Source organism: Takifugu flavidus, chromosome 7 (genome assembly GCF_003711565.1).
Source record: "Takifugu flavidus isolate HTHZ2018 chromosome 7, ASM371156v2, whole genome shotgun sequence".
Taxonomy (NCBI): domain Eukaryota; kingdom Metazoa; phylum Chordata; class Actinopteri; order Tetraodontiformes; family Tetraodontidae; genus Takifugu; species Takifugu flavidus.
In genome coordinates, this window is record NC_079526.1 from 8,361,635 (window position 1) to 8,376,122 (window position 14,488).

Consider the following 14,488-nt stretch of genomic DNA (forward strand, 5'->3'; position numbering starts at 1 on the left):
CTGAGGGTAAAAGCCAGCACACACAAACCAGGCTTGAAGGACAGGTTTAATATTTATTCTGTTTTATTTAAATGCAGTACATTTGATGGTAAAACATTCCAGATTTTTCTTACATGTTAGAATATACAAAATAAAATACAATTAGCTCGAATTGTAAAAAGCAGTTACGGGCATGCCTACAAACGTAAGTGGTTCTGGGTTTATAAAGTTTATACAGGGAAAAGTCCGGCAGCCTCTGTGCCCACAGTCCACTCGGGTTCTAACATAGAAACTACGAGAGGATTTGATAAGAAGGTGCAGCGTCGACCACATTTAACCGAAAAAGAGGAGATTTTTGTTGGAAAATGTCACAGAATCCTCGGCGTCGCCCCTGAGGCGGTCCAGAGGGGAGGCGTCGCCGCGGGGAGAGAAGACTCCGGCTGATCTGTCAGCTCATAAAAGCAAACCAAAGAAGCGTCACCGGAACTGGATCAACCCCGGTTGCAAGTGTTAGTTAGAAAACCTGAATGGGTTCAGGTTTAGTGTTAATCTGTGGAACACTCAGAAACGGGGATCAGAGTAGCAGCCAGACCCTCACGAGCACTTTTAGTTGGTTTTTTCTTGGCTCAAACACTCGAGATGCCAGAATCTGCTGCCTGGCGTTGGGAAAAAACGTTAAGTTGTGGTTTCTGCTCATCCTGTCGATGAACCCATTAACAATCAGGTCTGTGATTATTAATCAGCACGTTTCTAAATTCATCCTGTTTCCATTTGACACCTTTGTGGATTTGAAATGAAACAACCAGCATTAAGTGCAAACATTCACCTTTAAATTAAAGGTGAATTTGACAACAATCTTTTTTTTAGTTTTTGTTTTTTTTAGAATTCCTCAGTGGTTAAAAATTAAACCTCTGCAGCCTAAAACATGCAACATCTGCAGCGAAGGCCCCACAACATCTGTTAATCTCTTAAATGAAAGATAAAAGTCTGAACTTAGATCACATCTGTTCAAAAATTCCACCTTAATCATCCTGTGTGAGTCCAACACTTCACTGTAGTTTAGTAACCCCCCCCCCCTAAAAAAAGCTTTTAAATGCCCTTAGAAAAGACAACGAAATGTTCCGAACGTGTGCACACTGAGAAGGATTTGATCTATTCGGATAACTTTGCACATGCATGTCAGACTCCTCTAACTATCACAGTGGAGCAGATTAAAGTGTCTCAGTCGTTCCTCCTTTCCTGCTGCATAAATGCGCCTCTCCACCAACGCCGCCTCATTTTTATTCTACTGCTGGAAGGGAAAGCAGCCGGTCTAAGGACATCCAGCGAGTCTTCACAAAACCCCTTAGAGAGTGTCGGCGCCGTCTGTTTAAATAAATTACATTCGTTAGAGCTCCCCCTGACCTGGTGGTGAAGCCAGGAACAGGAAGGAAGAGCTGGCGATCAAAAGGAGGAAGAAATCAATCGACTGCATCTCCTGTAACGATCAAGGCCTTTGAGCATGCACGCAATCTTGGTCCTCCAGAAACCAACGTTCCTGCCACAGTGAGCACAGTCGGGGGGTGAAGAAGAGGCGATGGAGGGGGAGAAGGTGGGTTTAGTCCAGGAGAAGATCTCCCTGTGGGGTCAGGGGGCACCGCTGAGTCAGTCCTTCACGGTCCCCACTCTGCTTTGGTGAGTTCGGAGCCCTGCGGAGCCCAACGGGGCCCTCAGGAGAGTTCAGATTTACTGAGCGCGATGGCCAGTTCCAGGTCCTCCTGCTCCTGCTGGGTCAGCCTGGCCAGTCGCTCCTTCTCCTCCCGCTCGCTCTCGCGCTTTGCCCACTCTATCATGTCTTCCTCTGTTGGATACTGCCCCAACACACAAACACACACACGTCACACGTTTCAGGAGTGTGGAAAGAAACAAAAGCGGGACAAAGACTCATTGAAATCCAGTTAACTGCTTTTCTTTGATGTTTCCCACTGGGTGTCTAAAGTCAAACCTTGAAGGGTTTAGCAGCAAATGGTAACCAGGCTACAAACATGAACAGAAAACAACAGTTATTGATGAGAAACATTTTGAAAACTCACTAAAAACCCTCATTAAATAAGTCACCTCCCATTAGCAAATTAATGCCCCCCCCAGTCAGAAAATAACAAAATCCTCTCAATAGGAGAGAAAAAAAAATAAAAATCAGACACCCCCACACATGAACGTATGTTTTTTCCCCCTCGAGACCTTTTGATCAGAGTGACCCACCAAACGTTCGGAAGAGGGAAAGATTCAGCACAAACACTCTAACAGTGCATATTTCAAGTTAGTTGAAAAAAAAAAAACCCAACAACAAACAAGCGGTCTCGTCAGCTGACTCCTGTAAACAAACGGCAGCAGAATCATGGAGCGCGTGTTAACAGCATGCAGAGAGGAACAGGTGTGATGAGAAACACTGAAGAAACACAGGATATAGTCGAGAACATGCATTTTATTCCTTTTATGCAGAACAGCCACTAATGAGATCAAAGCACTGGACATGAGTGATGAGATGAACAGACGCTCAGTGGTTGCAGCCCCCTTCCCTGTTGATTTAACTCTTTAAAGACAGGAGTTTCCTTTTTTATTAAGAAGAAATTATGTGAATATAAATAAATTAAACAAAAAAATGAAGGCTGAATGGCTGCAGGGGTGCGTGTGTGTGAAGGAAGCTGCGATATGCACGTACAGTCACATGACAGTTTGAAGATCACCATCACCTTAGAGGCGCTCCCTCTCAAGTTTCATGTGAGACAGTCAGCAGGATGCTTTCACTCCTGGTCCACAATCTAAATGCCAACATTTGCACACTGTGGCCAGTTCCATCAGAAATCTCAGAATATCATGCGGGTGCCGGATTTCACACACTCGCATGTTTGACTGGAGATCAAAATTGGAAATGTGCTCAAGCTGTGACTGGATGGTGATGAGACAAACACAAGCAGCCTCTCATCGCTCCATTCACTGCCAAACGTGACAAAATCATCCGTCTGAACTGGCACACAAAAAAAGGTGGCAAGCTTGAGACTTGCAACACAACGTAATTTAAAGATCAATGACTCTTTGCATAGATTAGTTCATTCCTCAAACTCTGAAATGTACACTAGGAGCTCAGTCCATCTCATAGATGCTAGTCTGTTAGCTTAGCTTAGGAAAAGCCTTCCAATAAACAAATGTGTGCGACTGTTTGACAGGCTGAAGACGTCTTTGGGACTTGTTTCTGGCAGTGGATGGAGTGATCGTTAAAGCTGCCCTAGTCTGTGATGGGGATTATTTAGGAAATGTTGTTTGAGTGTTGACTACTCAGAGTCGAGTGAAGGTGAGGGAGAGGACGAGAGGGAGGAGCTCACTTTGTCAAAGCTGGCAAATCGGTCAGCTTCCCGTACGTTGTGGCGGGGAGGGGAGGAAGGGGCGAAAGGGTCAGCGTTAGGGTCCTTGGCAGGCAGGGAGGAGGAGGAGGAGGAGGAGAAGTCTCCCAGGGGCTGAGTGTGGAAGGGACCTCGTCGCTGGAAGGCTTCGTTAGATTCTGTTCTGGAGAGAGACGACCTCTTACCTGGAGAAGAAAGAAAGAGTTGAAAGACTGGAAGCACATATGACACACTAATAGCTGCACCGGAGGACTGACCAGGAGGAGGAGGAGGTGGTCGGGTGGGCGTTCCCGTCTTAGGGGGCAAGGCCGGGGGCACGTCAGAGCCAGCAGGTTGAGTTTCTTCCTGGAACAGGTTCTTAGTGTCGATGCCAAACTGATCAGCACCATTTGACTGGAAAGGAAGATTAGACACTGACTTTTCCTCAATCCTCATTTTTGCACATCAAAAAAAGTCTTCTGAACGAGAAGTGATTTACAGTGTGAGCAGAAGACATTAAAACCCACAACATGCAGCATCTAGTAGCCCATGGTGCAGCTCTGTTAGCTGCCATATTAGCACAGCTAACACTAAGAGTGGAGGCATCAGCAGGTTCAACAAGACTGAAGGTTTTGGAAAGGAAAAATCAATTTCTTCTACTAAATGAACTGAGAGGAAGTAACTCTGACCTGATCTTTTTATGGGCTCAGCTTTATTGAACACTACATGTGTGGGTAAAACTTTCAACACTTAAGTACCTTTGCCAGGGCGCTAAAGTCTGCAAATCCTCCTCCAAAGGATTCATTGCCAAACACAGCAGCAAATGGATCTGGAAGATGGAAAGAACAACCAAGGTCATTTTTTAGAATATGTCGAAAGCTACAAATGAAGATGCAGCCACAAGATGGCGCCATTTACACGCCATACCTGGATCTGAGCTGGCACTGACTGTAGTACCACCTGGAGCGAAAGGGTCATTGGTTGTTGCAGTGTCCTTCTAGAAATAAAAGAAACCTTTCATTAGCATTGTATTGTAAACAATAAATAAATACAGATAACAATCTATTACAATAGGAAGCTGGTCTGGTTAAAACTCTTAAAGAGAAGGTGCGCAACTTTTTTACTCACCACAGCCAAGTCAGAGTTGGATGAAGAGGAACTGAAGGGATCCGCCCCTCCATCCTGAGCACCAAACGGATCTGCCTCCCCGGCGGTGTTCATTTGTCCCCCGAATGGGTCAGAATCAGTCATTTTGTTGCCTGTGCTCATGAAGGGATCCTTGTTCACTGAAGATGGAGTCGCTGGTTCAAAGGCAAAAGGATCTGGGGCTGCTGCTGGTGGAGCTCCCGGCTCGTTCACCTTTGAGGCAAACAGGTCAGGTTCTGAGTTACCAGTGGGGGTACCAAATGGGCCGCCTGAGACGGAAAAGGGGTCTTCTGTAGAAAAGGCAGCTTTGGAGGTCGGTGCGAAGAAGGAATCTGCAGCAAACGGGTCAGAGCCTTTGAAGGGATCTTCTCCGAATGGATCTGATTAGACGGAAAGAGCAAAACATGCAGAACCAGTCATTCCATGGCGGAACTGGATATCAAACACTTTAGGAATGTATTTCCTGTCACAATAAAAGGTTTACTGTGGAGAACACACCTGCCACATCTGCTTTTCCAAATGGATCATCTTTGAAGGGATCATCTATAGACACACAGCGACATGACTGAAGTTAAACTACATTTAAAAACAACGGGAACGGATTTAAACATTTTGTGTTGACTCACGGTCAGTAAACGGGTCTGTATTGAAGAAGTCCATCTCAGGCAGGGAGGGCGGGCTGTTTCGGGGCAGCATGGATCCAGGACTGACCCGAGATGGTTGTGAGGAAGTAGCAGGTTCTGTGGACTCTGCTGCCTCTGGTTTGTTCTCCGGCCCAGGTGATGCGACCTGAAGGATGGTGACAGGAGTCTGCTGAGGAGCTTGAAGAGTAGATACCGAACACTACCAAACAGAACAGATGTGACTAAAAACTGCTGTTAAAAACCCCCATCTAATCCTGAACTCTGTCAATTTAACCAATTTTGCTAATATGATGTTTCTTTTGAACCATCCAGCCATTTATCATTGAGCCATCCAACATATAATACATGTTTCCACCACCACAGCAATGAAACCGCTGATCTACTGAAACCTGCAACAGCTCATTCCATCAAAGACAGACAAGTTTAGCAGGAGTGTCTGCACTATACCTTTGGTGGGGTCGCTTCAAGTACGTCTGGCAAAGCCTCAGAGACCAGGTCAGGTGTGGAGCTGCTCTGTTCCTAGAGACATGGGGAAAAGTAAATTACAAAGACATATTTACAGACCTACACTGTTGATAAAAAACTGAGATCACACTGATACAGTAGGGACGACAAAAGATCGTTCTGTACCTTAATATTGTTCTCTTGCAGCTTGGGGAGAACTGAAACATTATTGTACATCTCAGAAGAGGTAAGACTAGTATACAGGTCATCCAAGGCATCCGGTTTAGGCTTTTGCTCTTCTGAAGTCTCCGAACTCTCTTCCTCCTTCTCTTCTTCCTCCTGACTCTCATTTACAACATTCTCTGTCTGGGTTGGGTTTTCCGGCAGCTCGTTGCTTACAGCTGCTAACCCGTCCTCCTTCAGCTCTCTGGGTTTGTCCTCCTGGAACAGGTCCTGCTGGAAGGGGTCCCCCTGGTGGTGGTCCCCAGAGGAGCCGCTGGATCCATTGACCATGACAGGGGAGCTATCCTCCAGAGCCCTCTTCCAGCTCAGCTGGGCAGTTACTGACCTCTCTTCTTCTTTGAGCTCATTCAGTTTCTGCTGCACCTGAGAGAAGGAAAAAAGGACAGAGAACTAAATAGCAAAAAACAAACTTGACATTTGTGATCCGTCCCATTTTATTCACACAAACCAACCTGCACAACTTGCGTAAAGGAGTCTCGGACAGACTCCTGCAGAGGTGTCAGTTGCTCCTGAGCAGCCTGGACCTTCTCCTGAAGCCTCTTGCTTTCCTCTTGAAGAGCGAGGAGCTCTTCTCGGGCCTGGACCAGCTCCTCTTCATAATGACATATTCTCTGTTCCTGCTCTTCATGCTGCATCTCGAGTGAGGAAATCTGTGACAGATGTGTCTGGGTTACAAAGACTCTGGGAAATGCTGGGTCACCACTTTCAACTGATCTACAAGCCATACTTCCACTGAACCTACAAGTTGTGTCTCTTGATTGGTCTGCTGGCGGATATGAGTGAGCTGCTCTTCCAAGGAGTCCCTCTGCTGGTCCAATTCCTCCAATGCCTGCTGGACCTTCTGCCGCTGTGCTTGAAGCCGCTGAAGCTCCTCGTTCTCCTTTGCCACCTCATCTTGCAAGTCCTGCACGCATCACATCGAAGACCAGGTAGCAAAGTTGAACTGCATGAACTCGTTTCAAATTAGCAGTTAAAAACTGTTTGATTGATCTCATTAAAACATTCAACGGTTCCCCAAACTACCAATTACAAAAGCTTCCTAGAACCTGAGTGCAGCTCTCAGGCTGGAGGAGGTAAACACACCTACACAGATCCTCTCACAAACCTTTGACGCCTCCCTGAACGGCCGTCTGAGAGAGATAATATTGATCTCCTGCAGTACATTCCATCACACAGAAGGTGACGAGCTTCTGCAATAGCTCTTATGCTATAGTTCAAACCACCTTGGTCTGTTATTTTCTACAGGGGGACACATTTCATCCAAATAAATGCTTCTCGTTAAAAGATAATGGAAGACCTTACCTGCACTTCACTGCTGCGCTGTCTGACGGCCTCCTCCTTCTCCTTGATCTCCTCTTCCACAGAAACCTTCTCTCTGGGGGTCCAGCACAAAACACACGAGTATTTAGGCACCGACGCCATTGACGGTACGTCACCCTGCCCCAGCCAGCCCTCTCCTGAAGCTTCTCTAGCCTGTCCCTGGACCAGCACCACCTCTTCTCCCTGAAACACCATGACCTTCTGAAACCAGCAACCCACAACAGAGGAGCCAGAGTCTCTGCAGTCAGAGCAGGAGCGTGTGTTTGCGTCTGTGGGCAGAACTAAGGTCTGCGATGAGGGTGTGAATGTAAGTAAGTGAGCATGTGCCTTCTATGTCAACTGAGGCAAAGCAGAAGTGAGAGGAAGATCTTGAGGAAAAGAGAGGAGGAGGAGCTCTGATGGACTGTGTGTGCTGCTCTTTCTTTGTCCTTTCTATCTCACTGCAGTAGCAAATGAGAGGAACATAAATCATTTGGACTTTAATGTGCAGTGTTCACTCTGTCTACTCCAAGTGTTCCGTGTGAAATAAGAAGTGTAGCGAACTCGGCTCCACCTAATGAGGTTTTCCTGATATAATACATTACACTGATTTTAGCTCACCTGACCCTCACTAATTATTCCAATTACTATGTAAAAGTGTGCCAGATCAAATCACTACGCACCATAAATGAAGACAGAATGATACTCTGGCTCGATAAAGATGATGATAAACAAACCAGATATGGTTACATTCCTAAATCTAATCTGTGATATTGATGCAGTTCTAAGCAGGATATTTGCACAACTAAAATAGATCACTTTCGTGTGGAGCAACAAACTAATATCACCTCACCAAAATAGACATCAGTGGCTCCATCGGCTAAAAATAATAGTCTCTCTCTCCTCTAACATCAAAAAGTGAATTCCTTTGATAGCAGCACTGTCGTATCATCTCAAGCCTGCCATCACCGCCATCCTCGTCTTACCCATCTTCATCACCGTCGTCCTCTTCACCATCTGACTGCCGGCACATTTTGAAGCAGTCACACATCATCTCCAGTCTCCTCTTAATCTGCCTGTGTAAACGTCTGAGCCCTGCCCATCACTTCCCTTTTCATTTCGCTTCTTCTTAAAACACCTATTGCAGCTGTGGCAGCACACATCTGCGCATTTGTCGGTACGAAACCGACGGAGGACCTATTTTTAATTTATTTCTAAACCACGAGAACTGACAGTGAAGTTTCAGTGAAACCAAGACAAGAAATCTCCCTTAAAACTCCAACAGTGCTACATTTAGAGAGACGAAAACCTTTGTTATTTCCAAGACATTTGGAGGAGTATTGTGCCACATTTATGTCAGATATACAGTACAAAGTTGTAGTGGGTAAAATCCTTATCTGTGCACAGCAAAACATCAAATGCAGAATGCAGGAACGCAGATAAGTTCTGCATCGAGTCTGGAGTTCATTAAGTTCCAGTTGTGACATCGTTTGCCCAAGGTTGTAATCACTTGGTAAATGTTGATTCAGCTAATAAAAGAAAGTAAAAAAAAAAAGCTCATGGTGTTTGATGCAGGGGAACCAAAATGTGCAGTCTGTTTACAGAAGTGTGGCAGCTTTGTGTCATTTACATGTGAAATGCATCATATTTTGATGATAGCATGGCCACCAGCACCCACCTTTGTAGTTCTACAATCTCGTTACTGAGCGAGTCCAGCTCCTTGATGGCAGAGAAGTCAGCCGCCAGGTTAGCTGTGTTGTTCTGAAGATGGAAGAAACCAGCAGTCACAACTGACAGTAAATTACCAATGACATCACAACACTTCTACTACAGTCTAAAAACATCCCAGATGGACAACAGACTCATTTGGTTCAGTGTCAATGTCAAGAAATCAACAATCCTGAATGTAACAGGACATAAAAGCCTGTAAAAGGAACAAACAGCACAGCACAAAGGATGATAAAAATCTGTACGAATAAGGAAAAGAGGCTGAACACAGCATATTAACTGGGTTTAAGGCTTTTCTAAAAATGCATCCAACAAGGTGGAATGTCTAAGGGCATGGCTGTTCTCTGATGAATCTGTCAGGCGGTTTGGGTTTTATCAACAGAGCTGAGGTGGAGCATCTCACACACAGCTGCTATCCACACAATACACACATCATCAGGGTAGAGGCAAAGGAAGGGAGTCTCTAACCTAGCACACACTCACGCAGAGTCATCTGGTAGCACATGCGATGTGGATGAAATGTGAAATAGTTTAGAAGAGAACGTTTAGTAAAGTGTGTTTTTTCCTCTCGGGTGAGCTCCCGCCCCGCTTCACCTGTTTCAGGTTCTGCCTGTCAGATGGAGGGATCATCTCCGGGGACAGGCTCGGCGGAGGGTCCACACCTTTCGTGAGCTTCTGATTGATCAGATGAAGGGCAAGTGCAAACTGCTCTCGGGTCAATTTCCCAACGTCTCCAATGTCACAGAGTTCCCTGACAGCACAGACAGTGGGAGGTTGCGTCAGAGCGTAATGATTTACACCTTGGGCTGTTATTGATGGTCTGGCTCATCATCATGTCCACCGATCGGGCCAAGCTCAGAAGGACAGAGGCTACAAAACAATCCAATTGATGTGACATCTGATCAACGGTGTCAGCACGCACTGCTCTCCTTTCATCAGTTACATAACAATTAGAATCACGTTTAAAATGCAATCTGAATTCATTCAGCGGGTCTTTGAAAATGTGACATTCTAGTTGTAGTTTCATCTTATTTAAAGTCGTCTTATTTTGTCTTTTTATTGGAACTAAAAACTGTACAAAGTCTGACAGAAAGACTGAACTATCTGAGTGAAGAAACAAGTGAAACTGAAAAACACAAAGGGGGACATCAAAGGGTCCTTTGTGCTCTGAGGTAAGGCTTTGGCGTCCCGACTCACCAGATCCGTGCGAGCGTTGCCGAGGGCAGCCCAGTTTTGAGGAAGATATCTCTGACCTCAGGCCCGGAAACCAGCCCGTCCATGTCACTGTCCGTCTTACTGAAGAGCTCGTCATATTTAGCCTTGTCTGCCGGCAACACCACCCACTGGAAGGAAAAACACATCTTTAAGTAAAAGTGACCCAGAAGGACACGGCAGCGCCTCAAAATACCAACTTACTCTCACGCTTTGTCTCGTTTTCTTGTTCTTTTGAAACACACACTGAACTACCCAGTTGGAAATCATTTTAAACTGGCCGCAGCAGCGAACATCAGCAAAGCAAAAACAGCACTGTCCGAGTGGGTTGGGTACTCACGGGGGCAGCGGCTGGTGTTGGGGTGGGAGCTGGGGCAGGTTTAGGGGGGTGGGGCATGGTCTTGGAAGCTGCGTGGGAGGAGCGGCTGTCTTTGGCTGAGGGAGGTGACGGTAGCAGGGGCATGGCGGGAGGCACAGAGGGTTTTTTCCTCTTGGACGGTGGAACCAGAGGGGGTGGTAAGGACATGGGGACGGGCTCGCCTTCCAGAGCTCTGTACACCAGATACATGGCCTGGGAAGGTGCAATAAATAGAGCTATTAGCAGGCAGCATTCAGGCCCAGGCCTGGATATTTCCCTAATCAGAGGTAGAGACAATATGATTACAGCCATCAACACTAGTGCAGATATAATATCCAAATATATGCTCATTCTATAGAATATTTGATTCACGTCCACAAGGGAAAATACCTTTTAAACCCGAGAGTTTTGATTTACACTCAAGTCATTCATTTCACCAGTTCAAATAGTTCGAGTTCCCTTTTTGACGCATGTCAATTTCTCACCACTGAAAACTCATCTCTGTCCAACATCCCATCTCTGTCGATATCGCTCAGCTCCCATACCTACAGACACAGACATCAGCCAGTCAAGCTTGATCACACAAGATATTCACTCAAACACACCCTGCTCACTATTTTCACTTCCTCTGTGATTGCGCTGGTAACAAAAGTGATGTTCGATTTCACAACTGATAGTAAACGCCCACCTCCGGCCTTCAGTTGTTACAGTACTAACAGTGTGTGTGTGTGTGTGTGTGTGTGTCGTACCCTGCCCAGTATGTCCACTGGAAGTTTAGAGTTGAGCAGGACAGGTTTGACCTTATCACCTGTTAGAATACCCCCGACTGGACCCAAACTGTCAAAGACGGAATCAAACTTCATTTTCTCCTCCGGCTGGGGAGAAACAGACGAACAAATGCCTTTAAAACCACAACGGTGCCGCTGTCATACAAAGAGGAAAGGATGGCTCACCTTGACGACCCAGGGGATGTCACCAGACACTCCTGCTAAGAGAGGGCTGCTGACTTCATGCTGGTTATTTAAAAAAAAAAAGAAAAAACTTTTTATATCCTCTATAGTAATACTCCACTAGCATTTAACACAAATATAAAATGAAGATAGGAATCTGCTGAAGTGACCAGGAAGCACTTACAAATTTTGGAGGCTGTACAGCCACACTGAGGCTCTTGAGCGCCACCTCCAGGCCATTTTGAGCACAGGCTACCAACCGCAGCGCTACAAAGAATTGCTGTGCGGGACAGCGGTGCCATATGTGGCAGATATTACAAACGTGTGAACTTGACGTATATTTGAGCACGTAGAGATTCTTACCTGTTTGTTGAGAAAGCCTTTCCGCTCTGAATCTGCCAAATCCCAGATCTGCAGAGACACACACACGAGTCACTGACACCATCCGCAGCAGGGAAACAAGGAAACTGCGTCAACAGGCTGATCTCATTATCTGCTCACTTTCCCAAGAACCAGATCAGCCAGGCCCGACCTCTTCAGGAAGACAGCTGCATCAGCCGCCGCCACCCGCCCGCTGCCGTTCGGGTCCACCTGCACACGACAAAGGCGTTTCTACGGCATCGTTCTCCCGCGAGGTTTTCAGCCCAAATATCAAGAAAACGAAGGACAAATGCAACTTTTACAACTGCCCCGTGGAGCAGAGTCTAAGCCAGTTCAGTTGATAGGAGTAATAAATCCGAGCGCTCGTGTCTACCGGGGTGATGTTGGATCTGTTATACTGCTTTCAAATTAGCGTCGACGCGGGACTTTCTAAAGCAGATCGACCCGCTTTTGTCCGGCTTCCTGGCGTTCTCACGGTGCCAGCGAGCAGGAGTTGGGAGTCCCTCGTTAGGCTGACAGGGAGCTCTGCTGCCGCGTTGGGCAAAAACGGTTTATTCAGAGCTGAACTTCATCTGATGGGCGCACAGCAGACAACAGAAAAGCAACCCTGTTTTCACTAGAAAGCTATTTGGTCTTTCAGGGCTTATGATCTGATAAAGGAAGGTCAATAACAACAAACAGCAAATTAGACACAGCTTTTTGGTAACTCCGTTTGAGACGCCATCATTTTCAGACGGTGTCATTTGTGTTGAGATACATCTGCGTACCTGTCGGTAGTACTTGTCGTAAATGGGATTTCCACCAGAGAGCTGTTGAGAGACAACAAAACAGAATTTATTTTAAACTAAATTATAAACTGATGGCTGCTCCAGTCTTATTTAGAGCTGAACATTACAATAACCAAGTTCCAGAAATGATCATGGACAGTTTCCACCTTCAGGAAGTGTGTAATTCATACCAATAGATATTTACTGACAGCCAGAGAACAAAACCGTCTACAACTGGATTCACTCAAAAAGGAATTTAATGGCAAACAGCTCATAGAGACGTGTTTCACTTGGTTTAAAAATGTTTCCATTTGATAGAAACAGTGTTGTCAGTGCTGCTCGAGGCCACAGACATGAAAACACCCCTTTAGTTCCCTCCGATACAGAACATTTCTGCAGAATAATGCACCAGCCGCCTCACAACTCTCTCCTGTGAGCGACCGTCCAACGTTGGCCCGAACAGGAAAAGAATCAGCACTTCCTTCTCTCGGCACCCAGCGGGTAACGAGGTCTAAATGTTCCTCAGCAGACACACAGCGCGAACCCATAAAGCCACACGGAAACAGGATTACAGTCCAGTAACAGACTTTCACCACGGCGCCGGTACCAGCGAGCAGATCTGAATGGTTAACTGTCAACTGTCAGCGAGATAACTGCTCACACACTTATCGTCCCCTGGCCAAGGCAACTTATTCCTCCGGCAGACAATGGCGTGCCAGGAACTGTTGGCGGCCCAAACACTGTGGTCATTGTGCGGGCCATTATTTAATTTAGCATCGAAACCCGAAGGCAGGAGGAACAGAAACCAAGCGAATGTTTCGCCAGGGTCTATTCAAGGCTGTATGAGGAGGATTCTCAATTCAACTCTAGTTAAAACAGCTCAGTGATGCTGGCAAAAGTCCTGTAAAGTCCTGCTGCCAACGTGGGGGGTTAAAGTGGGCCGGCAGACGTCACCTGTGGCGTCCACGTCAGGCATGGCTCAGGTGGCAGGTGCAGGTGGCTCCCCTGCACACCTGCACACCTGCACACCCGACCTGCTGACAACGCTCCTGTCCTGAGACTCAATTCCGTGTCACGAAAAGACCAACATGTTTTGTGAGGACTGTGCTGACTGGTGGCTACCGGAGCTCACTTCCTCTTACTGACTTCACAGTAACTGGCAGCAGATTTTTGACTTTTTATTTTTACCGTGTTTGACACGAAACAAGCGTAACGTTGACCACCCCGGAAAGGTCACCCAGGCAGTGACGCGTATTCACTCACTAATAATAGCAGGTTGGTTCACGCATATGAACATAAACACCCAACGTATCGTGAAGATACGAAATATGCCCGTGGCTTGTTTAGTTCCATGTTAGCTAGCAACACTGGCTAAAATATGACAATAAAGCCACAACTGCTCACGAGTGTTGCCATTCCCTTCGGAAAGCCCAACTAGCCTGCAGCACCAAGAGGGAGAAGAAAACGTGACAACGTGCTCTGCTAACCGAACCGAACCCTCGCCACACTGCAAGGCTCGTCTTCATTTCTTAAAGTGAGTCTATCAGCCCAGCACAGCTTACAAACTAGCGGTTGGCTAACAGGCTAGCTAGCTAGCTACGCCCTTACGCAGTCCCCACAGAGACTGAGGCAGAAACTTTTCCCAGTCACAGCAGGACTAAACTTCAAAAAAAGAGAGACAAAGAGCGAGCTGCGGCTACTTTTCTGCCCGCCGGGCTTCACTATCGCGCCTGAAGTGTGTCCGGGCGGAACGGGCAGAGGGCAGGAGGCGCGCGTCGTGGTCGTATTTGAGTTGGAAGCCAGCGTTACCTGGGTGAGAGACGGAGTGGCAGCCATAGCGTTGCTGTTTCCCACCGCTTTCACGCGGCGCTGCTGCCAGACTCACGCGGGCCGCGGCAAAACCCGGAACTGGATCCCGGCGCGTGCGGGACGGGATCTGCGGGCGTGCTGCACATTATAATCAGTCAGCACCCAGCGC

General features: G+C 46.8%; 1 protein-coding gene across 7 annotated transcripts; it reads right to left on the reverse strand.

Moving 5' to 3' along the window:
- Positions 1-45: 45 nt before the first annotated feature.
- Positions 46-14,447, reverse strand: eps15 (epidermal growth factor receptor pathway substrate 15). Of its 7 annotated transcripts, none has more exons than XM_057038054.1 (25): positions 14,320-14,447; positions 12,511-12,552; positions 11,864-11,953; positions 11,726-11,773; positions 11,547-11,642; positions 11,366-11,425; positions 11,162-11,287; positions 10,898-10,957; positions 10,395-10,625; positions 10,040-10,185; positions 9,437-9,593; positions 8,793-8,875; positions 7,118-7,190; positions 6,558-6,719; positions 6,268-6,465; positions 5,759-6,178; positions 5,576-5,647; positions 5,111-5,273; positions 4,983-5,027; positions 4,467-4,864; positions 4,266-4,335; positions 4,097-4,167; positions 3,617-3,752; positions 3,342-3,544; positions 46-1,829 (listed from the first exon to the last, which is right to left on the reverse strand). In XM_057038054.1, the coding sequence occupies exons 1-25, from the start codon at positions 14,344-14,346 to the stop codon at positions 1,689-1,691; spliced, it is 3,318 nt and encodes a 1,105-aa protein (XP_056894034.1). In that variant the 5' UTR covers positions 14,347-14,447; the 3' UTR covers positions 46-1,688. The 7 variants fall into 7 exon arrangements, with proteins under 7 accessions (XP_056894034.1, XP_056894033.1, XP_056894035.1 ...); XM_057038053.1 differs by having other exon boundaries at positions 6,543-6,719; XM_057038055.1 differs by lacking the exon at positions 14,320-14,447 and adding an exon at positions 13,915-13,941 and having other exon boundaries at positions 6,543-6,719.
- Positions 14,448-14,488: the final 41 nt, after the last annotated feature.